The sequence below is a fragment of the Hypomesus transpacificus genome, chromosome 18 (genome assembly GCF_021917145.1).
Source record: "Hypomesus transpacificus isolate Combined female chromosome 18, fHypTra1, whole genome shotgun sequence".
NCBI classification, from domain to species: domain Eukaryota; kingdom Metazoa; phylum Chordata; class Actinopteri; order Osmeriformes; family Osmeridae; genus Hypomesus; species Hypomesus transpacificus.
Window position 1 is genome coordinate 11,510,314 of NC_061077.1, and position 27,402 is coordinate 11,537,715.

A 27,402-nucleotide genomic window follows, 5' to 3' on the forward strand; every position below is an offset into this window, starting at 1 on the left:
TCGCCCTCTGCTGGCAGGATGACCCGAACACATTCAGTCATTCAAAGGAAAGAAGGCTGTTTTCGAAGGATTCAGACTTGATGTTTGTGCTAAGCTGCCGCCCTCTTCCTCAGCCAAGTGTGAAGGCTTCTGCCAGAACGAGGGCATGTGTCTGCAGACCGACAACGGTACCAAGCTGTGTCGCTGTCCACCTCAGTTCCTGGGGCCCAAATGTGAGCTGGACAAGTGTGTGTACTGTGGGACGGGCAAGTGTACGCCGAAACCGACTGGAGAGGTCACCTGCAGGTACGCAAGGGCCCGCCGTGTCCCATGCATAAAGACACTCAGACTAGTCAGTAGTCACACACAAGCCACTGGAATCCACTGGACTCTGTTCCACCCACATACACAAACCAGTGTATTCCATCACATGAACTGCGTATCCATCATATCCATTTTGTTGCCATGAAGCAGAGACTTCTATCCAAAGCGACTGGACAAGTACACATAGCGAACACAGCATATCACCAAGGACTAGAGTTGCACCGTTCTAACAGTATGTCAGTGGTTAGTGTAGAGGACAGCCTGTATTATTATTATTTCCTCCAACCTGGGACTGGGTGGTAGTCCTGGTGTCTCACTGTGTCTTCCTCTGCCCCCGGCCCTGACTGCTCTCTGTGCAGCTGTGACGGCCTGCTGCAGCCCAGCTGCTACTCCTGTCTCAACTTCTGTCTCAACGGCCAGTGCACCGTGGACCCCCGCTCCCTACTGCCCCAGTGCAAGTAAGATCACTCACACACACATTGGGCAGTCAGACCAGAGCAGCAGGACCTTAGGGCTGTCTGAAACCCTTTTAGTCGAGCTACACTTTCCACTGTGTGACCCCAAAAAATGGTCTTTTTAGTATCTATGCTATATAAATGTCATAAATGCTACATTTGTGGACTCCAAATGCAATGCAAGGAAGATTTTTTTCTTTGATCGTTTTTAATGCGAGGGACAAAACAGACTTTAGTTTGAAATCTGCTTCGAAAAGTACTGAAATAATGTGGTGTTATGAATGAAGTATCCGAGCTCGCCAAGGGGTTGTAAGAGCTTACAAAGACCCCTTCAGGCAAAGTGTGGACACTTTCTCGTGAACCTCTGCACTTTGACTCGTCTGTAGGTGTCCCACTGGATGGACCGGCTACAGGTGCAGCGACGCTGTCTTTACTGATGCCGACTCTCGAGGATCCAGTGGAAGTAAGATGAATGAGACCAGTAAAGTACCTTTGTTGTATTCAACACCTGAGCCATTCATAAACCTTCCCCTCTCCTCCTGACCCTGCACCCTGGTCAACAAGTTCTTCTTCCTGTCCCCAGGCACGGCCTCCGTGGTCACCCCAGTGCTGCTGCTGCTGTTACTGGCACTGCTGGTGGTCGGCGCCATCCTGTGGTACAAGAGGAGAATGCGGGGGTATGGAGACGGACTTGCATGACTTGTTCCTGGGACTTTGTGAACTCGTCTTACTTTACATCTGCTGTCTCTCTTTCTCACCTTCCTCTTTCTCTGTGGCTGTCCCTCCCCTCTCCTGGGGATAACCACTTCTTTCCTGTCCCCCCAGGTCTCTATGGCCAGGCAAATCTCGTTCCCGACACTCGCGGTAACTTGATAGGGTTCCATCTTTTACCTGTCTCCGTTGCCCAAAATTCCTCACAGCAACCTTCCATTTCCCTACTGTCCAATCAGAGCGACCATGCTGTGTTTTGGTGCAGTTGTTGGCTGGCCTCTCTGTCTGTCTGTCCCCTGCCTGCTCTCTCCTGATGTGTGCGGGGTCTCCCACCCAGCAACGCAGGGACCCGTTAAGACAACCTGATAACAGATCGGTTGTTGAAAGACCAAGCAGAGGCCATTTTCCGTCTCCCCCTCCCTTTCCCCTTCCCATACCTCTTCCTGTTTATGTCTATGAATAGCTTGTTTATACTATCGGTAGCGATGCTGTGCCTGTCATTGTACAGTAGCAGTCAGTGTGAAAATCCAGCATTCTCCTTAATACACACTTTTACACAGTCGTATACTGCCGAGTATGTTCAAATGGCCTTTTGATAAAAGCCCATTTGTGCTACCGTGTTGCCACAGCAACTCTCCATGTTTCTGTGTTGCCTTTTCCATGTCTGTGAGTACATGAAGTCAGTTGTGTACTGAATGTTGTTGACTGTGTGTCAACGTTTGGTGTATGCTGGATTTTTCTCCCTTTTTTATTGGCTTGACTAGAGGCTTTTTCTGGCTCTACCCGTGTGTGTTCACGTGTCGCCCTTTTCCTGTGAAGCATGTATGCTTTGAGGTCACTGTCTGATTCTCTGTGTGTGTGGCTGTGTGTGGCTGTGTGTGGCTGTGTGTGTGTGGCTGTGTGTGTGTTCACAGGGCTAAAGGCTTCCAGCACCACAGAATGACCAACGGGTCCATGAACGTGGAGATCGGGAACCCTGCGTACAAGATCTACGAAGGAGAACCTGACGATGACGCTGGGGAACTCCTGGATTCAGACTTCACTTTGGACCCAGACAAGGTACACACACACGCACAACATATGTACACAGGTGTTCACTCTGCTGAATCTTTGAAGGTAACAACATATTACCTGAGAGGGAATTACACCTAGAAACCCACATTATAATACATTATGCTAAAGTGGACACACGACACATGCTTTGACGTGTTGACTCAAAGCTTTTGATGAGTCCCGCCTCCACGTGTACGTTGAGCCCGTGACGTAGCGTCCATGTCCCTCTCCCTGTCCTGCAGCCCACTAACTTCACCAACCCAGTGTACGCCACCCTGTACATGGGAGCCCAGACCAGCCGCTCCTCTCTGGCCAGCACCGACGAGAAGAAGGAGCTGCTCTCCCAGGGCGACGACGACCTGAGTGACCCGCTGGCGTAGGACAGCACTCTGCCTAGCGCCTCGCCCTGCCCTGCCCCCCATTGGCTGAGCATACAAACTCTCTTCAAATGCCTTTTACCAATTGGAAGAAAAAAGCAACAAACAAAAAAGAAAGAAAGTGAGACCGCTGTATAAAATGTATAAAATGAAGGACTACTTTTGTATGTGATTGCAGTATTATATTTTGTTCTTTGACAAATAGGGAAAATAATTCCTCCGGAATGAAAAAGGAACCATTTTATAGACAGTACTCAATTCTCTTCTTTTTTTTCTCCCCACCTCACCATTTCACTGCTCTTCCTCCCCCTCTTCATCCATATAGCCACTACCTCTGTGCAAATTTAAAGAATAGAGTGGTAGAAAACCAACAGTGAAATAATTTTAAATTTTTTATTTTTGTATGAATTGTATAGGGCAAGACAAACATTGTTCCATTTCTGAAAATTGCCCAAAGCATTTGTTGAAAGATGCCGAGGGGAATGGAGGGACGAGTTGGACGTCTGGTCATGAATGCTAATGGGACGCTGGTTTGGTTGACGTCACTTTGTGTCTGTGTCCTCTGTTGGAGCTCTGGAGGTAGACCCAGGCTGCAAGGCCTCATGGGAGTTCTGAACCTGCACATGCACACATGGAGTCAGCATCGGAGAAATGATGCCCATACTGTTGTATCAATGAACAAAGTGATTGTCTTTTCTTCCTTGCACAAGCGAAAGTTATATATATATATATATAAACATATTAACAAAGTGTCTTCAACAGTATACCCAGGAATACAAACACCAATAACAAATAGCAGTCAATAATTGTTTTATCACCTTTTTTTTGGTCTCTGTATAAATTCTGTGCTACGCTTACATGTCAGTGATGAATGTGTGTGTGTGATTGTAACAAAGTCGATGTTCCAGTTTAAAGACTCTGGGATGGCTGTCTGTGGCCTTGGAGGAACAGAGGACGGTGTCCTGGATGGGAGTTGTAGTTCTTCAGTGCACCAGAAGGATCAGGATCGCAGTAGAAGCCTGAGGTGTTCACTCAGTGACTCTTCAACAAAGTTTTTAGGACGCTGCCACAACACAAGCCTCCGGAAGGCCTGCCCTCTTCTGGAACTCTCCCTGACCAGAACAAGAAACTTGAGAGAGACAGCATATAGATTTCGTCCTTAGTCTGTGATTGTAAAACGCATTTCAGGAGATGGTATAGAGTATGATACTTCTTTGGGAGTTTCACCTTTTCAGTTTGTTTTGATGCACGTAATTACATGCCTTTGTCATTTCATTCCGATACTTATTGTTAAGTGCATTCTGGGGAGATTGACTGTTAGCTCTCTGATTGCCCCCCTGTTAATTCCTCTGCCTTGCTGCTAATGTAAGGCTTCTGTTAGCTTGCCGTCTGTCTGGGACAGTCAACTGGGTGTCTCTATTTCACGCACTGCCGATCATGCTGCTTCTAACACAGGTTATCAGCCATATCTGCCATAAGTACCCTGCATAGTACTCCAATAAAATGATGCTCTGGCTTACTCCTCTCTATAACAGTATTCATTCATTTGACTTTTGTTTTTCCAAATTCCTGCTCTGTAATTTTTTACCATTGATCCATGTCAAATTTGAACAGTCGTTTGATCATTTTGGGGGAGAAAATGATGATTATAAATCCCACAGCCGCATTGTTTGGTTTATGATTTCATTTCTTTCTTTTGATATAAGAAAATAAATGGATTTTTATAGTAGAAATGCATGGTTGTTCTGGCCTTCATTTAAGGGGGTCGAGGAGAACAGAATGGATCTTTGGCTATATCATGACAAAAATATACAAAATACTGTAAATACATTGTAAATGCATTTAACAAGAAGGCACATTTACTGTTTCTCAACATCCTCTAGGTCTTATAGTCAGAGGTGAGGAGACATCTGTTATTTTATGTCACATAATCTGTTTATTATGGAGGAGGTGGGGTGGAAATGATCTTTTAGACGACATACAACAAGTAAGAAGAGGCACAATTGCATTCTTTAAAAAAACAAACATAGAAAGGCTTTGAGTCAATGATTTGCATGAAATGTACATTAACATGATCAAAATGTCCACCATAAAAGTATCTCATTCAAAGTTAAGGCATTGTAAGTAGTGTAATATGGTCTGTCCCTTTACCGGAAATGCCATACGGATACACACAGATTGTAAGTTTCAGAGTGCACAATCATTTTGCTTCCTCGATGGCTATTAAAAACGGAAATGTCATTTTTATAACCCTGAAAGACAGAAAGCTTTAAAAACATGTTTGGACTCTGAAAAGGAATGCATACCTCCTCTTTCAGGTAAGTTTATCTTCTGGAACTTGTAAACGTAACAGTCATTAAAGAATCATCTTCATTCAGTTTGTTAATCACTTCCTATGTGTCACCAACAGGGGGACAGAAAGTGTCGTCAGGTACACATCGTTAAGACCAACTTGACAGTTATTTTTTCTTCTTCATAAACAGAGCTCTTCCCTAAGGTGTTGTGGCTGTGGGTTTGATTAAGTGTGAGTCCAAATCCCAGGAGGTAATTGAGAGGTATCCACAAACAAAGGAATGTCAAAAACCCAGAAGAATTTAGGAAAGACATGAGATTAATTAGAAACTGAACTGAATTGAATCATTTTAAGTTATTGTTTCAGGGGTTTAACTTCTATCCATTGCATATTAACTTTACAGTATTCAGCAGAAACTTTATAATACAAGGCAATTAAACATACAATCTTGAACCAAAAGACTTCAAGGATACAAAGTATGGCTGATTCACAAAACAATAATACTGTCTACACAAAAGGCACTTCTTTAGCAAAGTAAGAAAGACACAAGAGGAAGTTTGGTTTGGCTAGCTTGTCTTAAGAAACGAAACAAAAATCAATGACTTGAGTGAATGAGCTTTCTCCTAGATGAAAGATAATGACCAAAGTAGGCTGTACTGAAACATGGAACATACTTCAGTCTAGGTATGTTCAGTAAATTGCTTCCAACAATCAGGATCATATGTCTTCTAAAACCTGTAATAGGATGTCTTGTGAAGGCAAGTCGAGGATGGTGTGAAGCAGCCTTTCCAGATCTAAGGAGACACGCTGTATGCTCGGCCTCCCAGTCTCTATCTTCCTAGGATTGCACAATGTTTGGAAAGGCATGATGATGGAGTGAAGATCCGCTTTGGAAGGCTCGTGTGTCCGTAGTGTCCAGAAGTCTGGTGAGATCAGCCTGTCTTTGGCCCAGCTCTCTTAGATCTCTGCCAATTCTCGCGTGCAGCGCAGACACACTGCAGTTTCCATCTTCAACTCTGAGTGTGTGTGTGTGTGTGTCAGAGTGTTTTCAATAAGAGGAGAGTAGCCCACCTGATGTCTGTGCTTTTACTAGTACACCTGCTCCTTCAGAATCTCAATTAAGGATCTCCATAAATAAATAAATACCCCTGTGAGATAAGGGTCATTGGTTCACTCCTGTGCCCTTCTCAGTCTTTGTGAGCTGCAGCCTCAGGGGTGGGTGGGACCACGGAGGGGGTTACAACATGGGTAGGGGGGTTTAGAGGGTGGAAACAAGTGGTTTAGGGTCTCTTCCAGCCGCTCCGGATCAGCGCGTCGGCTCGCAGGAAAGGCTGGCTGCGGAGATCTGTGAGTGGGTGAGGGAGAGAGGGGTGAGACACAGGGAGGACACATGTTAACACGGGGAACAACCTCTGGTCCCATCATGGAGTCAATCTCAGGTTTGGGACTACATGAATTGGTAACAACAAACAAACTTATTTGGTCATTTTCTGTGAAGGTGCCAGAATGGTGTATGACTATGTGCATATGTGGATGACTTGTATATCTTGAAAAAATACTAATTGGAAGAAATGGAAGAAATCATCCAGAGAATGACTACATCCTATGGCTTTGAATTTCAATACCAAAATGTGGAAGAATGGCACTACTGAAAATGGAATCTAAGGCTATTGGATTTTATTCATTGTGTAATTGTGACACAGACACAGTAGCAACACAACATTCAACAGTTTGATCAGAATACAGTCATGGCAGTCAACAAACTCCTGGAGGTTCTGTGCTAGAGAGTGGCTAACACCCACCTAACAATCTCAAATGTTGGCTATGATTATAATCCTATGATTATTTATGAGTAAACATGTTGATCTTTCTCTACATGTAACCCCGAGAAGCTTGTCGACCACAGAGCTGTTTGGCACAACGCAAAACACAGTTAGCAAGGACACAACATGGCAGACACTGTTGACAGGTGAGCGGGGGATTGACACTGACAACATGCAACACAAATGGGGGGGTGACAATGGAGGTGACCTGAGGAGTTGGAACAATGGATAGTAGAAAGACCTGGAACTATACTACCTCTTAGGATCCTTCCTGGAAGGCAAAAACAGATGGTGGGGGGGAAAAAGGCCTGAGGTTTTAACTTTTGCTTCTCTTTAGGGAAAGGGAGACTAAGACCATTTGAAATGCGGAAGAACAATTTATAACTGGGGCTATTTGATTGTCATAGCAGCAAAGGCACTGTTAGGGGAAGCTCTGTATTGTCCACTGTCAAACTATCATTCAGATTAGCTGTGTCTGCTGTGGAGAGTATTCTGCATCTGAAGCGCATTGCTGAAGCAGCTGACAGCACAGGCAGACATGAGCTCAGAGCCAAGCAGGCTGGGGCGTGAGACTGCCTTCCTTACCCGAGCTTTAGGACTGGAAATATATACTGTCATTAATCTTCTGTTGGGCTGGAGAGGTAGATAGAATGAAGAGGAGGAATGGTTGAGGAAAGGATGGTGCAGTGTTAGAAAGGGAAAACCCCCAAACCACCACGTTAGTCATATGGAACAAGGCTGTCTGAACCAGACCAGAGATCTAGACAAACCTCTTTGTGCAAACATCTAAGATGGCCGATGAGATTGTCAAGCTGTGGAGTACATCTAGCATCCATCTCCATGCCCATGTTATGCTAGATGCTTCCGTCGGCGTACAAACATTTCACATTTTACCAAATATATACAGAATATATATATATATTGATATTTGAACATGATCAGGCAAGGTCAGTTTAAGCACTCAAGAGGTTTGGCTAACGTCTATCCTGAGATGCCAGGTAGAGGACTTTTGAGGTAGATCATACAGTCCACATGGCCACCAATGACAGCCTTGGTTAGTACAGGGAGGAGGACCAGTCTTAGGGGTGGGTGGAGTGACAGAGGGGGGGGGGGGGGGGAGGGGGGGGGGGTGCATGCCGCATGCATGGTCAGATGTGAAGGGGGGGCGGTTTAACGAGAGACACCTGGACAACCTTGGCGTAAGGGGCAGGGGAGGAGGGGCTAGCAGTTGGAGTCGTCACAGAGGTTGGCCTCACAGAAGAACCGCGAGCCGCGCTTAGCGGTGCGCGCCGTGAACGGGACGCTCTTCAGCACTGAGGGGAGGGAAGACAACACGTCACATCTGACACACAACCTGGCCTGGGATGGCTGCTCTCCCTTCATCCAGGAGGTCCTCTGATCCTGCCGCCGCGGGCCAGGACCTGGGGCCAGGACCTGGGGCCAGGACCTGGGGCCAGGACCTGGGGCTCCCTGTTACCACTAGCTCTCCATCACTTCCCCCTTATTCATCTTGGATGACAGGAATTTCAGTGTAGCTACACTGTTGTATGTGGGTTTATATTATGTGATGTTTATACAAGCCCCAAACCCATGTCATTAGATATTTAAACTGGTGGTAGTAGGGAGACAAGAGGCATCATTCACATCAATAACACAACGTTAAGAGAACACTCAGCTGCATTCAGATGTCGATTAAAAACAGTTGGCTGAGACACGGGTAAGATGGTTAGTTTGATTGTCCTGAGGGTGGAAGCCACATGGGAGAGACATTGCACCTCCACCAACATCCAAGCATGGGGCCGTCATGACTGAAGCTCATGACACCAACGGCAGATCCAACGTTTGCCTATATACATGTGTATTTAAATGACTGGAACAGTACAGGGCTCAGTAGCAGCAATCTTTTCCTTTACTTCTACTGCCAAAGCAGAGCCTTCTGTTAGCTTTTGGCAGTTTTTTTGCCTACAGTTTGCTTTTTCCCACTCGTTCTCTCGTGAAGGACTTTATACACAAAATATGCTTTATACAAAATTAGCTAAAAAAGGGATTGGTTCCATTCCATGAATGACATAGCAGGCTGCTATCTACAGAGGCTTGCTGCCTTGTGGCCCAGTGTGGTCTGGGCGTGGTGAGGCCTGACTTTGCACTACGTAGCACAGAGTGCACTGCAGGGGGGCGGAGCAGTGGAGCACCACGGTCATCTTGGGGCCGGGCCTCCTGGGGCCGACGGCGCCCCCGGCGGGGGTCCTGCCTCGCCCACCTGTGATGATGTCCTCGATGGTGCCGTCCTTGCCCTCGTACACCGGCCGGTGGTCCTTGGCCTGTCTCTTACGCAGCTCCGCGATGAGCTCGTTCTGCTGCTGTCTCTTCTTGTGGGCCTGGACCTGGCGGAGGAGGAGGAAGGAAGGCAGGAAGGGGATACGGGTCACATCCTGACACTTTAGCTGTAGGGTCGAGGAGGGTTCCTGAACTGTCAACTTGATGTCAGACGCTGTGTTTTCCTGCAGGGTTGATTGTGTTCATGTCGAGATGTGTGCGCTCTACCTTGGGGTCCTGCTGTTTGGCCTCTTGTGCCAGTAGCTTCTCCCTCATGGCTTCCTCCTGCCTCTTCCTCTGGTCATTGTCCTCCACTGCGTCCTGGAACACAAAGAAAAAATGGCCTCTGCTCAGGGGAGGAGACTGCGGCTTGACAAACCAACAGTCCAAACTCCAACCGAGCCAAGCTGCAGAAACAAAACACCAGCCCCGAGACTGGAGGAAACTGGCCTGGCGCTGAGGACACGCCGTCATGAACGGTCATCGATCTTTTGTCACTGTCACTCTCACACACACCCATTCATACACACAGGAAAATACATAAGACAGTCAGGAACACACTTCACTACAGGAAAACACACATTCACACCCATGTGTACGAACGCACACACACACACACACGCAAACGGATCCTTGTGCTTCACGTTTCCTCAAGCAGGTCCATAAATCCAGCCCCAGAACAATCCCAGGAAGAGCGCTGTGTGGAGGGGCAGGGCGGGGCGGCCCAGGAGGTCAAAGGAGGGGGGCAGGAGGCCCAGTCTAAACAGCCCAGCTGCTGCTCTGAGCACAGGCCCAGCTGGGCCTTCCTGTTATTTGGCCTGTGACTCCACAGCACGTCCTGTGGCACACACACACACACACACAGTCCTCTCTGCCCTGCACTAAGAGGCAGGGAGGAAGACAGAGACAGCGCCCTGACTAGCAACCCTGGGGACATTCCCAGAGGCCCCTGAAGAGAGGGCCCCACCTGGTCCATGGCAGAGAGTAGAGAGACAGAATCAGGGGTTCACCCTCACCTTGTAGGCCTTGATGAAGCGCACAAACACAGGGAAGAACACCGACGGAGGGGTCGTCTTGGAACTCTCCCCGAAGTAGTTCACCACATTGTTAAAGGCCTCCTGGGATTGGATGAAAGGGGAGTGAGTGGGGCCCAATGTTTGTAAACATGAAGAAAAAAAACAGTTGGTTCAGGCTCACGTCAGGGATCGAGCTGTGTTTGTGTGTGTTGGGCTTTGATGTGATGTGTCAAGGGAGACGTGTGGCTCCTGGTTGTGTTTCATCTGTGGGGTCGAAAGCGCGTACCTCGGCCATCTTGGCGTCCTTCTGCACCTTGTCCAGCTGGGTGTCACTGGTCTGGAGGAAGCCCTTGAGGACAGAGTGGTCATGGAGGCTGCACTCTCGCCTGATCAGGTCCATGCCTTTCCCGAGCTCCCGCACGTCCAGCAACACGTTCTCCAATGACACTGCAGACACACACGTGCACAAAGCACCAAAACACACACATATCTCAATACGAGTCCGTATTCCTGATTCTGGTGCATGATTCCGGTGCCTGCAGTTCTAACACAGAGTGGTAGAGAGTTCCCCTCTCTCTCTCTATATCACTTCTGCTGCCTGATGGGGTCTGTCGGCACACCTGCTGCAGCTTTGTCCACGAAATGCAGCTCGTTGAAAAAGTTGGCGAGCTCCGGGTATTTCTCCTTCACCGTGAGAGCGATGTAGTGGAGCAGAGTCATCTTCCTGTCCGTCGACTTGGTGTCCAGCAGCTGTTCCGATTAGAGACACGCGGGGGAAACGTCAGCCGGGCACTTTTAAAAACCAAATCCTGTTTACCAAAGAGGAAGTTCTAACTGTGAGGACTCACAGCAGCACCTCTCGGAGATGTGAACCTTTGGGCTCAAACTTACCAGGTCGAGACTCTGCAGCTTGAACCCGTACACTGAACCTCTCTTGCTGCTGTTCATGTAGTTTCCCAAAGCTAAGATGATCTATGGAAACACAGACGGATTCATATCCACACCCTCAACATACAAGTTCCCGAAGACACAACCAGTCCGAAATGAACTCTCACCTCGAGCATTCTCTTCAGCTTGGGCGAGGACTTGACGGAGGCGGACGCGGCGATGATGGCGTTGAGCTGGGGGGTGAGCATGTTGACGCTGTCCGAGAAGTTGCCCACGAAGGTGATGATATTCATGCGCTGGGTGAGCCTCTCGATCTTGCTGAAGTGCAGCATGAAGCGGTCCTCCTCGGCCAGCTGGTCCACGGGGCGCCTCTCCCGCTCGTACTGACGCATCATCTTGGTCTCCGTCTCCGTGGGCAGGAAACGCATCAGGCACTCCATGAAGTCCACCGGCAAGGCCTTCAAGTCGAACCTGCGGACCCCACATGAATCGTCACTCTCCCTCGTCATTCGCGATTCACGCTGAAAAACAGTGAGGGTGTAACAACGTGATCCTGAGATCAGAGATGGGACGTACTTCTCGATGGCTTTGCAGATCTCCTCCGTGCTCTTGTGGGCTTTGCGGAGGGTGATGGCCAGGTTTTTGGAGCGGTTGGCGTCCAGCAGGTTGACCTTGTTGACAGCCTTCTGGGACACTTTGCTCTTAGTGCAGGTAAAGTCCACTATGGGACCCTGGGCTCTGGTCTTGAACAGCTCTTCAAACTTCTCCAGGTCCAGCTCCTTGACACACACACACACACAAGACACGGTCAACACAACGGCAGTTTTCAAATGATATCCTAATTTCCATTTGGTGATCTTATGATGTGTAAAATACGTGTGACGTGTGTGTGATATAAGGAGTTTGCACAGGAACTAAGCTCTTTTGGACTCACCTCTAGGACGCGCTCATCATCAATCTCATTGAAGACAGTGCCGTTGATCTGGTTGGGTTTCAGAGCGGTCCAGTTGAACACGGGCAGACGGAACTTGGTCTTGATTGGCTTCTTGATCCTGATAGCTGCACACCAACACAGTACATGTTATGCAGGTAGAAACGAAAGGTTGTTGTGGTGTGCTATGTTGAACATGACAACTCCTGACAGAACTGCTCAGCTCTTACCAGATAGGCCCAAGCTGAGGATGACAGAGGGTGAGGTTCCTGGTAAGGGTGGGGCCAGAGGAGGGGGTGGTGGGGGCATTGGTGCATTCTCTCCTGAGATTCATGAAACACATCAATACTCGGTAGTCAGTAAAGCAAAATCAGTCTGAAAAACATTGGACCACCATTCACAATGTTAGCCTGCGATGGCTGTCCATCCAGCTGTTTCCCTGTGTATGCAATAGAATCTTTCTGTACCCAAACTCAGAGGAAGCGCCCTTTGAATGTCCTTTTTCCTGTCTCGACTGGTGGGGCCCTGCTATGACCCATAACCTAGCTGAGCTTAGAGGATCACTGAAAATAGACCTGAGTCACCTGACCTCATCCGTAACCCTGTGTCCCTATCGCCCTACCGCCCTCCACTATCTGACCCGATGTATACCCAGGCAGTAAGTCATGGAGCGGTACCTGAAGCTGAGGGGAGAGGCGGAGGGGGAGGAGGTGGAGGTGGTGGGGGTGGAGGGGCTTCCGTGGCTGAGGGAAGGCCGGCCTCAGGCCCTCCCGGTCCGACCGGACCAGTCAGACTGGCTGCGGCCCCGAACGAAAAGTGCCCGACATCCCCCGGGGGAACCGCAGGGCCACCGCCCCCACCTCCGCCCCCACCTCCGCCCCCCACCAGGGGCTCGATGGCGATGTCCCCGTCGGGCTTCTTGCGGAGGCGGATGGTCCCCTGCTGCTCCAGCTCCAGCAGGCGCTTCTCGATGTTGAAGTGCCTCTGGTAGGCGGCGTCCTTCTCCTTGATCACCCTGCGCAGGGTGTTGACCTGGGTGTTGGTGGACTCGTACGTCTCCTGCACCAGCACCAGGGGGAGGCAGAGAGCACAACGCCCACGGGGGGAAAAAAACACATCACAATCCAGCCGGTTTTTATCCCGTTTCCTGCTGATCGATACGACTACAGAGCCTTTTGGGATCGAGGCTACATTATGGAGATGATGAACGCAGCCGTTGATAGATGAACGTCGTTGATAAATGGGGGTAAATGCGGCGTGAACGTGTAGTGTTGTGGATGTGAACGTGTAGTGTCGTGACGACCAGCTCACCCTGATGATCTGCAGGTCCTTGTCCTTCTGAAGCAGCAGCTTCTCCAGATCGGCCACCTTCATCACCGTCTCGTTCTCCACGTCCAGGAGCTTCTCCGTCACCTGAAGTCAGAAGGACCAGAGAACCACAGCATGCCCGGAAAGTCAACGGAAAGAGAGTAGCGGAGGAATAGAGACAGAGGGGCTGGAAGATTCACGTATTGATCCAGAATCAACCAGAACGCCCAGACTCACTCTGACTTCTCAGTACTCTGCTGCATTAATAAGAAATTAGATTTAACCCCAGGAAAACAGCATGACAGCATGAAACTCTGGCTGACACAACTTATACTTTTGCATTAGAACTGATAACAGGTTTCAGAGGAATTCTTGGGAGTTTTCGGCCCTCATCCTCCCCCTAAATGCCATGCCTCATGAAAGCACGGTTTGTCAGACTATTCCAAGAATGACAGTATGTCCGTGACCTTTTTATTCAACCTTTTCAGTTCTGCTATGCTGTGTGGGATAGTGTGGCAACTGCCGATAAATAATGACATGATTTTCAACTGAATTCACACTGTAGCGATACAGATGCAACTGTTTGGAGAGTACTTCAAAATGACCAGGGTCCTAAAGTCCATAGTTTAGTTCATGAAGTTCTTACATGGGATAGGTGCTCCTCCAGTTCATCCACCTTCTCCAGGGCCACATTCTTCGTCTCTGCATCCTCCAGGAGCCCACCCACGTCAAACACATTGTCCAGATAGGCCTGGATCTGCACGGACAGCTTATCGCTCTCGGTGTGTTTGGATTTCTGCACGGGAGGAAAAGCTCAAATCAATCTTTCAAAGTTCTGGTTTTGTGGCAGAGCGTTGTGTTCCTGTACGGTTCACTGGCATGTCTACCTCTTAGTCAAGGTGTCGGTTTACAGAGTATGGCCTGCTTACCTCCAGGAAGTCATCCAGTCCCAGCTTGGTGAACTCATATTGCAGGTGAACCCTGAAGTTCATGTCTTCTACCGAGTGTACGACAATGTTGATGAACTGCATGCAAGCAACCTAGGGGGCAGACAGAAGGATTGGGTTTCTGTGAACGAGCCTGCACAGCCAGATAGATGATCCCAGTTTGGACAGGAGACTCAGTGCCTTTACCATGAAGTCAATGTTTCCATCCTCACACCGGAAGTAGTCCATCAGCTTCTCAAAGCGATGCTTCTCTTTGCACACCTGAAATGTAAAGTCCATGAAGGTACAGGAGCGATGCACTTGGAAAACATGTGTTTGTGATTTGCAGAGCCAGTCAAACATAAGTCACAAAGGTACAAAGGTCGCTTTCCTCTATTCATTGCAGAAATGTTAACATCTGTACTTCCTCAGCACCTGATTTCTCTAGCTTTATGCTAAATGTACAATGCAGAGCTGCTATGATGTACAGCAGCGCCTCAGGTTGAACTGAACATTGACTAGTAAGCTGAGGTCAACACACTCCATTAGCAGTGAGAATGTTTCCTAATAATAGGAGTTCATGGGAAGGAGAGCGAGTCAAAATAAGGCAAAGGGATAGAGATCTCTCCAGACTCCCACACAAACAAGCTGGAGAGAAAGAGAGAAGGAAAACAAACAAAATGTTCTCAACCTAAAAAAAAAGTGTTTAATAAATGGAAAAATACCAAATCCTCCTTCTAGATCCCGATGTGATGGCCGCAAGATGCTATTTCGCAATGAACACAACTCAAAAGTGGTTTAAAAAATTAAGAAGACAAACTGGAATGGATGGCCATCTTGAAAAGTCTCATTGAGAAACAGTCATTGTGAATTACAGTAGCGTTTTAGAAATACCACTGCACAGTGGTGGCACCCACATTGTTTTGACTAGCCAGTTGATTAGCCATCAGAGCGTTTTGGGGCTAGGATTGCTGAGTAATTGGCTTGTTCCAGTATTTAGATGAATATGTGGGCAGAAATGAGGAGGCTAAGCAAACCTTTGTGGTCCACTGGCCCCTGCCAGGGGAATAGATCCTTATCACTGCCCATGGTCACCTCACTCACATCTGGCGCCTTAATGAGCCTAATAGCCTTGGAGTGACCACTGTAGGGTTCTGCTTACACCCTCTGCATGCTCGAATCCCCACAGCTCCTCAATCTTCACTCCTCTCTACACTGGGCCCCTTCATGCGCTAATGCACCCCATTGGAGTCGGGGGGAAACGACTGTGCCATTTTATGAGTTGACAGGATATATTTGAGTTCTCCCAGAGTTGACAACATTTTGGAAAGGCGCCATGGTAAACAATGCGGCGCTGCAGCGGTTCGGAGGCTGTAAAGCGTGTGCTTTTGGGATGGACTTTGTTGATGTCATCATTGGGATTTGGTGGATGGATTAGCCTGAGGGTATACCGCACCTCTTTGAAGTTGTCAAACGCTGAAAGGATGATCTCGTGACCTCCTCTGACTAGACACACAGCAGCTAGAAGCTCCAGGACCAGGGCTTTTGTCCTGTTGGCACACAGCACACAAAGACACACACATGAACATCCAAACTGTTCAAAGTCACTCAGTCCTGGCTCCGTACATTTGACTACCTTAGTAACGACGCATTCTCAAACCAAATGGACACTATATAGGATCTGTGTAACGTGCCATGTGAAGGTCTATGTTGATAATGATGTATGTTAACATCAATCATAAAGTTGAAACTCTAATCCCTAATCCATACGTTCAGGGCCCCACTCACACAGGGAAAAGGCTTTTCACGTCTTTTCAAGTGCTTGGCCTCCCTAGTCTCGGGAGTCAGATGGCTGAGCGGGTAGAGCATCGGGCTAGTAATCTGAAGGTTGCCAGTTCGATTCCTGGCCGGTGCACATGACGTTGTGTCTTTGGGCAAGGCACTTCACCCTACTTGCCTCGGGGAGAATGTCCCTGTACTTACTGTAAGTCGCTCTGGATAAGAGCGTCTGCTAAATGACTAAATGTAAATGTAAATGTAGTCTCATTAGCAGGTGATCAGATCCCAAGGTTTACCACTAATCTCCCCGCTGTAAACACTCCTGTAACAGGCTGACTGCACAGCTCTGATCCCCCACATCAGAGACGAGGCTGAGCCCCATGGAGAATGAATGGAGGGAGGATCACATGAACTGAAGGGTTTCCTCCATTGTTTGACCCAACCTTAAGCCTTCTGAAGCCATGCAGACATAGCATTTCTTATGGGAGAGGGTGGGTGAACTGTCGATGCATTATTAGACAGGATAATTACAGTAGAGGAGGGACCTCAACAATGTGGGCTATCAGTTACACACATAGTAACTGGAGGCCGTTTCCAATCCCATTTCCAATCCTCTGCTCGTGTGACAGGCCGGAGGGACGGTCACCTCTAAAACACATTTGTATTTACCGTGAGTTCTTGTTGTTCAAGCTGAGCGCAATCTCGTTGACCGCGTGTGCGTGTGACATGACCATGTTGAAGCCATACTGGGGAGAGAGGTTAAGCAGAGAGAACAGGAAGTGAAAGGTAGGTAGAAGAGGATGTGGTGTTGAAAAAAAAGAGTGTTTGTCAGTCTCTGCACATCCATTCACCCCATCTCAGGTGACACAAGCAGCATTACATCATCACACTTTTCCCTCCTCAGAGGAAACGTAATATGACAAGATGCATCACACGAACCGTATAGACTGGGACACATTCTAGAACGTTCTATGCTCTTTCTAAAGAAATGGCACAAACCATGTGAGTGTTAAATACCTGATAGTTCATGATTGCTCTTAAACACATAATGCACACGTGCACATCATCCTTCTGACTGACCAGCCGGGAGTTCTTGATGGTTTTGCTGTTTGTTGCTGTGTTGTTTCCATAGCTGCAATGGGGGGCAAAAGTGAACAACACAAAAACATTTCCAACATGCACTTATGATGGTACACCAACGCCAGTGTCTGAAGGTCATACACCATAAAAAGATTATTTTGTTGCAAGAGGTGGAGACTAGGAAGTAAGACTTGGATTCAGCGAGCTGCACAGTGTGTGTGTCTGGCTCCCATGTGACTGTGGGGTTTGTGCACCGAGCTACAAAGTGTGTCAGGGATCTGGCAGAAAGAGCAGAACGTGAAAGGCCTGTGTGGTCACACATGCACACACTGGAAGTTGAAGCCGATGGTTTCCTGACAACCTATCACCAGATTGAGGTCTGCTCATCCTGCACACATGTACTGTCTATACAAACACACACATGCACACACACACATGCACACACACGCACACACACGTAAATACGCACACAGCTTCTGTGGCACAATAATAAACACATTATTTGTTCTCTGTAAACTCTCCATCGTGGTGTCTCTTTGTGTTACCATTTCACTCTCTCAACTGCACATTCTCACCACATTTCCTTCCCCCTTCGCTCGCTTATTACCAGCTTCATGTCGTCGCACATCTTTTACCTTCCGCTGTATCACGCTGAAAGTACAGCATCCTAATCTCCAAGTCATCAGTCTGAGTCTAAGGATTTCATGTTTATGCTTCGGAACCTTGGATCTTTCAATCATACCCCTCTATCCAGCCTTCTGTTGCTCTCCTCACTGTGTGTGGTGTGTGAAGAGGGTAGAGAGATGGAGAGAGAGAGGGAGAGAGAGAGAGAGAGAGAGAGGGAGAGAGAGAGAGAGAGAGAGAGAGAGAGAGAGAGAGAGAGAGAGAGAGAGAGAGAGAGAGAGAGAGAGAGAGAGAGAGAGAGGGGAAAAAGGGGGGGGGGGGCGAGAAAGAAAGAGAGGGAAAGAGAGAAGAGAAACATGCATACCAGATGTGTAGCCCAGTACAGCTGGCTGTAATCTGGGCCAGGACAGGAGAAACACATACAGTATGTATGGAGGGACCAAAGGATGAAGGCGGGGGGTGAGGGTAGGGGCGGGTGGTGGTGTTTGTGGGGATGGTGGGTGGGGGGCCCCAGGTGCAAAGAATGGAAGGGATGGTAGGGAACTTCTCTGTCTCTCTCTAGGGTGCAGCAGGTCAAGAGAGAGAGAGAGAGAGAGAGAGAGAGAGAGAGAGAGAGAGAGAGAGAGAGAGAGAGAGAGAGAGAAAGAGAGAGAGAGAGAGAGGTGAAGAGGAGGGCCATCCTCTGTTAATCAGGAGCTACCTCACCATCTCCATCACTCCTTATCAATCAAGCCCTTGTCTGTCAGCTGAAAGTCATCACATCCCCCCCAGAAGACATGCTAATGCTACAGCAACAACCAAACCTAAGGGCACAAACAGGGTTAGCGTAGCGCGGCAGCGTAGCTGGCTAGCGGTTACAACCAGGGCTCAGCGTGGGGGGGGGGGGGGGCGATACGTACCGAAGGACAGACTGACGTGCAGAGCGGACCAACGTGTTGCAGAAGGGCTGGCTCACACTCTGGTGCAGATCCTCGATGGACCTGCTCCAGGACTTAGTCTTGTCCAGGGAGCCCTCCTCTCCCATCTCCAGCCCCTCAAAATCCAGCCTGAGGCGGGGGACGGACAAACGGACGCAAGGACACGTCGACGAGCAAAGTCGGGATGGCGGGAGGGCAGACGGGAGAGGGGTCGAAGTTGAGGGAAAGTTAGGTTTGGAACGCAGCTTAAGAGCCAAGGTTATGTTGGGAACCGCACAGCAAGACTGCTGCGCAGCGAAGCTTAGTGCAACGGAAACAACAACACTACACCTCAGCTCCCTTCACAGGCCAAGTACAGATCAGCCTGGCCATAAAACAGTGCTTAACCACACAGCATCATGTCTAGCAACACATTCATGATGGCCAAGTATGCAGCAAACAGTACAAGCACATTCAAGCACATTCAAAAGGTAGGTTGATCCACCAGTTCAAAAGCCCATTTACACGGCTAGAAAGCAGTTCACCTTCGCCAACCTACTATCTTTCCCTATGGAGGTGCATTATGTAGCGTAGAGTGCGTGTCGGAGTGTGTGTGTGTGTACTCACATGACTGCACACTGGGCAAAGGAGAGGTACTCGACCAGAATGTCCAGCCCTCGGTTCTCATCGTTGAGGAACTCCCTGACCCACCTGTGTGGAGCGGGACAGAGACCAGGGGTCAGAGGTCGCAGAGCTTCACCAGCACACGCCCTGTCCCTCAGCTCAGGAAGGGGAGGGGGGATAGGGAGGGACAGGAAACGAGGAGGAGGAAGAGGAAAAAGGTGAAGGAGAAGCAGGAGGAGAAGAAGGAGGAGAGGGGCGCAGGGACTCAGAGCTAAGTACAGTATACTCGTCCCCGAGACCTCGAAAGGGGCCAACGATTCGGGTGTCTGTATCGTTTGGACTATAGGCTGCACAGAATGGGGTCCCCCCCCCCTTTCACCCTCCCCCAGACAGGGAGACAGGGAGAAATAACTTGGCAGGGCTGCAATGGAAAGTAAACGAGAGAGAGCACGGCTTCAGATTTCCTCTCTTTAACTCACAGTTTTCAGGGGAGAGAGAGACGGGGCAGAAAAAAACTCCAAACAAAGGAATTCCCATTGCGATCAGAGAAAGAATGTGGAAGGCATATGGCTGAGAGACTGGGGCTCAGGTCGAACCCCTGACAGTCACGGTATTTAGTCTGCCTCCCCCCCCCCCCCCCCCCCCCCCCAAGACCCCTGCTCTCTCCAGCCCCCCTTAGAAAACACAGCACAGGATTGGGGTAAAAGGTTCTTAGAATAGTCTCAGGAAGTGCCGGATTGAGAGACTGGACTATTTGGAAACATAGACTGGCTGGATTGACCAATGATGGGCCAGGAAGGAAGCCCAGTTAGTGGGAGGGGGGGGGGGCGGAGAGAGGTGAGCAAGAGAGTGAGAAACAGTATAGAGCGAGAGATAGTGAGTGTGAGAGAGAGAGAGAGAGAGAGAGAGAGAGAGAGAGAGAGAGAGAGAGAGAGAGAGAGAGAGAGAGAGAGAGAGCGAGGTTGGGAAAAGAGGTGGAAGGGCAGAGGGGCAGAGGGGATGGGGGAGGAGCATTTGAACATCGGTTTCCTGTCTACCATCCCCCATTTGCTCCCTCAATCTTACCCCCTCTCTCTCTTTCTGACTCTCTCTCTCTCTCTCTCTGTCTCCCCCTTTCTTTTCCTGTCCGACCAGATGCTATTTCAGATTGTCTTGGCAATGCAAGGAATAACACATCGAATGGGGCAGAATTCAGACACACAGGCAATAAACAGGGCCCTGCTACACTTAATCCAACACAGCAAAGCCTTCTGAAAATAGCCTGCATGTCCACTACCGTGGGTCTTTCTGGGAAAAAGCAAAAGAACTGGAATTTTATTGATGAGGTTACAAATATTACGAGTTATTCTTGGCACATCCTGGCTATTATGAAAAATGAAAAGACCTTCTGTGTTTGGTTTCGGTGTTTGGTTTCATCTTAATGTCAGCTTTTATGCATATTTACAATGAGTACCTGTGGCACTCTGGAAAGAGAGGGGTAAAGAGAGAACGGCAGAGCGGGGGGGACTGGGTTATATTAGTAAATGAGTGGGACTGCATCCCTTCATGTCTATCTTGCACCATTGTGCGAATTCCAAATTTGCGGTGTGTCTGTGGTTTGGTGCTGATTGAAATCCCCACGCGTTCGCCTGGCTACGCTTATGTGCGTCTGTGTGCTTTTGTTTTCCGTCAGGGTTCGCCCTGGTCGGCCAGGCTTCCTGTCCCTCTGGCGTACACAACAAAGCTTCCTGCTCCCTACAACGGAGGGGAGTGGAGCGAGCGGCAACAATGACTACCATCTGGGCATTGTGAGGACTCCTCCATGAACTTAGCGCTGCGGAGGCTGGCAAGTCTAAAAAACAATAGAGCAGAGATCTGGGCACCAGGAAGGGCTCCGGGGCCCTCAGAGCAGGAAGAACAGAGAAAGGCCCTTTCTCGAAAAGGAAAAATGAAGAAAGAAGCTGGTTTCCTTTGGCTCCTATGCGATTGTCATGATGTCCATGTCTCCTACTTAAGGCTGCCGGCTATTATGTTACGCAAGAAGGTGTCGACGCAGGCCGTGTGCGTATAGAACGTTTCCTAAATTGGTCCAGAACTAACAGGGTAACAATGAGGGATCTCCGTTGACGGTAGAACATAGAGACAGAGGGACAGTGATGAAAGGGATCTGATCGGTGCCACAGAGTTTGAAATGGGGAAGGTGATTGGCTGAAAGGTGAGAAGAGAGTAGGTCACCCAATGTGGTTTGTCCTCAGAGAGATCTCCAGCTCCCTCAGGACTTTCGTGGATTCCTGGACCCGTCTGCGGAACTTCTGCAACAGAGATAAAAAAAAAAAAAAGAGAGAGACAAACAAAGAGATAAAGTGAGAGAGGCATCCAGGTTTGTCTGCAGATAAGGCCTGCTTTAAGGAGAGCGTGCAGGGCCATCAGACAGCACTATTGTCTGAAAGAATGCTGGTATGAGATACAGGATGAGAGCCCAGTGTGTCATCGCCGGTGGACATACCTTTCGTGTGACTCCAGGGTCTAGATACCCTCGCAGTTTCTGGATGTAGGTGTGAGGCGGGTTTTTCACCTGGAACCTCTCCTAACACACGACAACAGAGGACAGAGTTACACGCAGTTTATGTATCAAGCGAAGTCATTTGGTTGAGAGAACGAGGCGGTACAGATGGTCAGATGTACACAGTGGTGTGACAGGAGCGTGATGATGACACGGTGGTATGAACCTGGTCACAGATGAGGTCCCACTTCTTCTCGTTGTCGTACTGTCGAAGGAGCCTGGCTTTGTCAGGGGGCAAGTTCATGGAATTCTGAAAGCCAAAAAGAGAAGAAGGTATTTCATTAGCTTAAACAGGTCATATTGTTATCTTAATCGTGGCCATGGGATGATGGGTTAGAGTCGGTGTAGTGTCTTTTAGGCCCTTGACTCCAATAGGTCAGCAATGGTTAATAACACAATCTGGATTGCGGCAAAATGACCTCACTTCCTGTGTTGACTTTAAACATCCTGTTTCGTGAGATCATCCAAATCCGCCTTACTCTCGCTGAAATCAAATCTGTAGCTCTAAGCCAACGTTGCACATTTGACTACAGAAGCCTGTGACCTATCTGAGGGAAGATATGTAGCAAACTCTGGCCATAAAGCAGCTAACCCCACACAAGTCAAAGGCCCCTGGCTGTAATGTTTACTGAGGCTCAAATGAAGCAGTTTAACATAATTGCTCTAATTTGTTTGAGACCGTCCCAGTTAAGCATTTTATGTCTCTGCCACTGAAAACATAAACAAGGGTCACGTGACCCTGAACTTGGAGTAATGGCTTCCTGGTATGAGTCACCGCCTCATAAAAAAAGGTCAACTTGGAAATCTTTTAAAATGATGAGGAAGTGTAACAATGTTATGAGCTGGTGAGCCCACCTCCTGAAAACGCATGGCCTCAGCGTTTCTCTTTGAAGAGCCATGAAGGGCTGTTTTTTCACCAGCCCCGGTTTGCGCCTACATCCACCGCGTCCCCTCCCCGAGGTCTCACCACAGACTGCGTGTCAGATTGACCTTTAACCCCCAGCTATAACTCACCCTCTCCCCTGACCCAACCCCAACTTCAACACATCACGGCCCAGGCACGCTAACACGCATGTAGAGCCCCTTGAGTTTCAGACACATGTAGAGCCCCTTGTGTTTCAGACACATGTAGAGCCCCTTGTGTTTCAGACACATGTAGAGCCCCTTGTGTTTCAGACACACATATGCTTCCTAGCATATGGCGGCGGATGCCTCAACTCGCAGAATTCTTCCTAAGGCTCGATGGCTGATGTGTGATTCATAGATGTGGTATATCACATGCAGGTATTTGGATTTGTTTTCCACTGAGGGGCGTATTTATCTCCGTCCGTTGGTACATGAATCATGCTGACTGGAGGCATGAGAGCTGTGGCACAAATCGCTCCTGTTCAGTAGACTAATGTGGGTGCCTGAGATGACTCATATGAGCCTGTCTGCAGAGCTTTACATAATATGGTGCTGAGCTTCCTCAGACTAGACAAAGGCTAGACTTAATGCTTCGACACCGTAGCCTAAACAAACACTTGGGATTTGGACCTTTTCGAAACCGCATCTGCGGTCCTAAACGGCGACCGTGTAATCACCAGTGCTTTGAAAGTCTCCGACAAAACCAGCCAAAAAGATGGGCATAAACGAAACAGCACACGGTGCCCTGAGAAGCTGTGTGTTCTGCTGGATGGGGAGGGCAGAGACGAAAGGCTGCATTAGGGTTTGCTGACAAGCCTCGCCTTCCAAAACCCACACAGTGGGGAAAAAAGAGAAAGGCCAGGCATTCCAGATGTCCAGAATTATAGGAGGAATGCGTCCTGTTTATAATGGTTACAAATTTGCTATAAATTTTCTCTCTCTTTCTCTCTCTCTCTTCCTTTCCTTATCCTCCCCCTTTCCTCATCTTTCTCTTGAGGGGTGAGGCTGTTCCCTACGACCCAGTCCCAATCTTTCAACCTCTTTCCTTCATTATGGAAGGGATGGGAGTTGGTCTATCTACTTGTCAAGACAGGCTGAGAAACGATAACCGCAAAATGTAAGAATGCTGCTTAAATGTCCTGTCAGACAATAACAAATAAGGCGGATGACACTTGCGGGTAACCAGCCTGGCATGTTTGTGTTTACTTGTGTCAGCTTAAACAAGGATGGATAAGACGAGGCAGTCCAGCAGAGAGACTGGTGGATTCTCCAGGCAGTCACTCTGATTGACATAAAGTATCTTCAACATCTTTAAGACCCTATTACCTGTGAGGACTACAAATCCCAGTAAGTAGGAGTCACGTTTATACCTCTGTACAGACAAGCTGCTGATCATCAGGCTAAGACCATACGTGCACCTCTCTGACCCTGCCTCTGACCCTGCCTCTGACCCTGCCTCTGGTCCAGCCTCTGGTCCAGCCTCTGGTCCAGCCTCTGGTCCAGCCTCTGGTCCAGCCTCTGGTCCAGCCTCCGACCCAGCCTCCGACCCAGCCTCCGACCCAGCCTCTGCCCAGGGCCATAGAATGACCCCCCCACCCATCACTTGACCCCCTACTGCAGATCAGGGAAGAACCCCAGGCCATGTTCGCAAAGAGCAGAGCTCACTTTTCTAATTCAATTGTGCAGGCCACAGACTGTGACAGACCAAACAGACAGGGCTGTCTCCTATTACTTTAGACCCTGGAGAGGAAAGATTTGATGCAGCACATGTCACTCAGTCACTGAGAGATACTGAGAGATATATCAAATAAGATCAAACTCTGAAAGTAATATTAACTGGAAGTGTAATGTGGAAAGTTGGACTGGGTTCCAAAGAGGGTCTTAAAAAAGAATACATTAAAGCACCACGAACAACCAACTGTACTAATATACCAACAGTTACTGCCTGAGGTGATGTAAATGTGTGTGTGTGTGTGGGTTGTAAGGTTGGAAAGGGTGAAGCAGGGCTGTCTCTTTAGCCTTAGTTGTGTCTTTCAGAGACAAGGAAGGGATGTTTCTTCGAGGGATAGATTGGATAATTGGAGCTACGTAACCCAATTAAGCTAATTTCATTTCACCCGCTATCCAATGATACAATCTTCTACTTCCTGTATTTAAGAAAGAAGCCAGAAAATACATACTTTCAAAAAACCTTTGGGCAGGCCAGCACTGAGGACAATCAATTTTGGAAGGAGAAATAGATTGGGATTAGAAAACTCAACAAAAATGTCTGGTGCTTGTGACTGTGCCATTCTGCCCACAACCTTTGCTTTGCGAGGGAGGTTCTTGTTTGACCTGCAGTTGGTCTGAGACAGGGGTGAATGCGTTGCTTTGTTTGCGATGTTTTGATAAGACTTGCAATTCCTGTTGTTTGACATTTGAGCAGTTCATTTATTGTACCACCCAATACCACATTATTAAGCACAACAGCCAGTGGACAGGGACAATATTTTGACTTCTCAGAGTCACCAAGGGCGGTGAGACCAATTCACTACTGTCCAACAAGACCAACTGGTTTCACCATCACCATTATCTATCAAAATAATGAATGCTTCATTGTTGGCACACAAGCATAGAGCCAGTCCTAATATGAGACTGGACAGAACGTGAGATGAAGAGATACACATGTTTGTTTATTAGATTGCTGTTTGAGTCCATCATTGCTCTGTGGCTAACCATTTTTTACAAGCAGTTTGGGATTCTCAAGGCAGAAGACACATTTACACATTCTCCCCTCACTCCTCCGTCTCTCTTCAGTTCTCTCACACACAAATCAAACACTTACACAAAAGGGGTTGGAAAGTGCAAATGAAAGGGGAAGTGTAAGACTGACTGCTATGGAAGAAATAACAAGAGAGAGAGAGGGGGGGAGAAAGGAGGAGGAAATAAAGAACAGAAACACACAAAGAGGGCAGCTCAGCCCCAAAACCATAGGATTTTTTTTTTTAAAGGAGAAGAGTCTTTGCACAAGTCACACATTTGCCACGGAGCAAAGACAGCGAGGGAGAGACAGAAAGAAAGACAGAGAGAGATAGAGAGAGAGAGAGAGAGAACAACAGAGGGAGGAAGGGAGGAAGGAGGACAAGGCTTGAGAGCGGGTGTCAGGTCGCATGAGGAGTTGGATGAGAGAAAGAGGAGGCCGGGGGAGCCATCAGAGGGCCTCAGGACAGAGGGGCCAGTCACACAGACAGGCCCAGTCACACAGACAGGCCCAGTCACATAGACAGGTCCAGTCACACAGACAGGCCCAGTCACACAGACAGGTCCAGTCACACAGACAGGCCAAGTCACATAGACAGGTCCAGTCACACTGACAGGTCCTGTCACACAGACAGGTCCAGTCACACAGACAGGCCCAGTCACATAGACAGGTCCAGTCACACTGACAGGTCCTGTCACACAGACAGGTCCAGTCACACTGACAGGTCCTGTCACACAGACAGGTCCAGTCCAGCTCCACAGCAGAGGATGAGGATGATGAGGAAGATGAGAATGATCATGAGGGGCCCAGTGTAGCAGAGACATGGCGAGCAGAAAGCAAAGCAATCCGCAGTCATGGAATGTATAGCTTGCGACTCCACAACGCTCTCAAGGTTGACCTGTCTTGGAGCCAGCAGCTCTCTCTCTCTTTATCTTCCTCTCTCTTGCTCTTCCTCTCTGTAGCTCTCAGTTTCTCACAGAGAAGCCAATGGCGAAGAGACAGGATGTGTTCCCACTCCCCCAAATCGTTCCCATACTTCAACACCTACACAGGGATAAGACGAGGCAGACACTGACACAGCACTGGCCGGCCCTCGGACACAAACACATCCTCCTATCAAGCAGGTTTCCTTTGTTTGAATTTGACCTTGGACTGCTATAACAACAGGGAAATGAGCGAGCATGTATTTCTGGAGCTGGACTTTTGGAACTGGTCCTGATTTGTTGTTATTTGGGTTCTTTGGTTGGTTTCCAGACTTCGGTTTGTTGCTTCAAGACCTCTGCTGTGTATTCCGAGACATCAACAAGTCCAACAAAGTGCTGTGTTTGGGCTAAATCTGTATAAATTGGTGAGTCACAGTGACATATGTCATTAGGTAGCCCAGTAAAGAAGCACAATGGGTGGGATTCTTGATGTGTGTTCTTCTGTCCAGAGGGTGTGCATTACACAAACACACACATACAGTAACATGTAACAAAAGCATGTATGATAATACATGCATACACACACATGCCGACACACAGGTTGTAAAAAAAGTTAAGCTTCAACCAGCCCCAAATGACTGTTCCCAGCTACTTCAGCCTGTCACACTGCTGGACACAGACGCTGGACATGGTTGTCATCACTCCATCCCTGAAGAGAGCAGAGAGGGAAGTAATATAGTGGATACGGAGTTCCTATCCAGTGGATGGATGGAAGGAGCATGTGTCACCACACACACACACACACACACACACACACACACACACACACACACACACACACACACACACACACACAGACACACAGCTGAGACATGGTTCAGATGGACA

At 48.5% G+C, this 27,402-nt stretch overlaps 2 protein-coding genes across 7 annotated transcripts in view; one reads left to right on the forward strand and one right to left on the reverse strand.

Annotated features, from left to right (window-relative positions):
* Positions 1–4,628, forward strand: part of lrp1ab (low density lipoprotein receptor-related protein 1Ab) — a 79,402-nt gene extending 74,774 nt beyond the window's left edge. Inside the window, exons 83-88 of the mRNA XM_047039379.1 lie at positions 114–285; positions 663–761; positions 1,145–1,239; positions 1,342–1,435; positions 2,384–2,528; positions 2,765–4,628. Of these exons, the coding sequence (XP_046895335.1) occupies positions 114–285; positions 663–761; positions 1,145–1,239; positions 1,342–1,435; positions 2,384–2,528; positions 2,765–2,902 (743 nt within the window). The 3' untranslated portion in view covers positions 2,903–4,628. The remainder of the gene's footprint in view (positions 1–113; positions 286–662; positions 762–1,144; positions 1,240–1,341; positions 1,436–2,383; positions 2,529–2,764) is intronic.
* A 263-nt stretch (positions 4,629–4,891) lies between these two features.
* fmnl3 (formin-like 3) overlaps positions 4,892–27,402 on the reverse strand; it is a 25,662-nt gene continuing 3,151 nt past the window's right edge. The window contains exons 2-26 of one of the 6 annotated variants that reach the window (XM_047040666.1): positions 22,112–22,195; positions 21,889–21,969; positions 21,618–21,694; positions 19,407–19,490; positions 18,783–18,929; positions 17,197–17,311; positions 16,849–16,925; positions 15,857–15,950; positions 14,608–14,682; positions 14,404–14,514; positions 14,121–14,270; positions 13,478–13,579; positions 12,844–13,225; positions 12,397–12,489; positions 12,170–12,294; positions 11,812–12,014; positions 11,403–11,706; positions 11,239–11,319; positions 10,968–11,097; positions 10,634–10,794; positions 10,348–10,449; positions 9,560–9,652; positions 9,276–9,399; positions 7,601–7,648; positions 4,892–6,537 (exon numbers count right to left, since the gene is read on the reverse strand). In XM_047040666.1, the coding sequence (XP_046896622.1) occupies positions 7,608–7,648; positions 9,276–9,399; positions 9,560–9,652; positions 10,348–10,449; positions 10,634–10,794; positions 10,968–11,097; positions 11,239–11,319; positions 11,403–11,706; positions 11,812–12,014; positions 12,170–12,294; positions 12,397–12,489; positions 12,844–13,225; positions 13,478–13,579; positions 14,121–14,270; positions 14,404–14,514; positions 14,608–14,682; positions 15,857–15,950; positions 16,849–16,925; positions 17,197–17,311; positions 18,783–18,929; positions 19,407–19,490; positions 21,618–21,694; positions 21,889–21,969; positions 22,112–22,195 (3,036 nt within the window). In that variant the 3' untranslated portion in view covers positions 4,892–6,537; positions 7,601–7,607. Of the gene's footprint in view, positions 7,649–8,199; positions 8,329–9,275; positions 9,400–9,559; positions 9,653–10,347; positions 10,450–10,633; positions 10,795–10,967; positions 11,098–11,238; positions 11,320–11,402; positions 11,707–11,811; positions 12,015–12,169; positions 12,295–12,396; positions 12,490–12,843; positions 13,226–13,477; positions 13,580–14,120; positions 14,271–14,403; positions 14,515–14,607; positions 14,683–15,856; positions 15,951–16,848; positions 16,926–17,196; positions 17,312–18,782; positions 18,930–19,406; positions 19,491–21,617; positions 21,695–21,888; positions 21,970–22,111; positions 22,196–27,402 lie in introns of all 6 variants that reach the window. The other 5 variants (XM_047040662.1, XM_047040663.1, XM_047040667.1 and 2 more) reach the window with 5 other exon arrangements.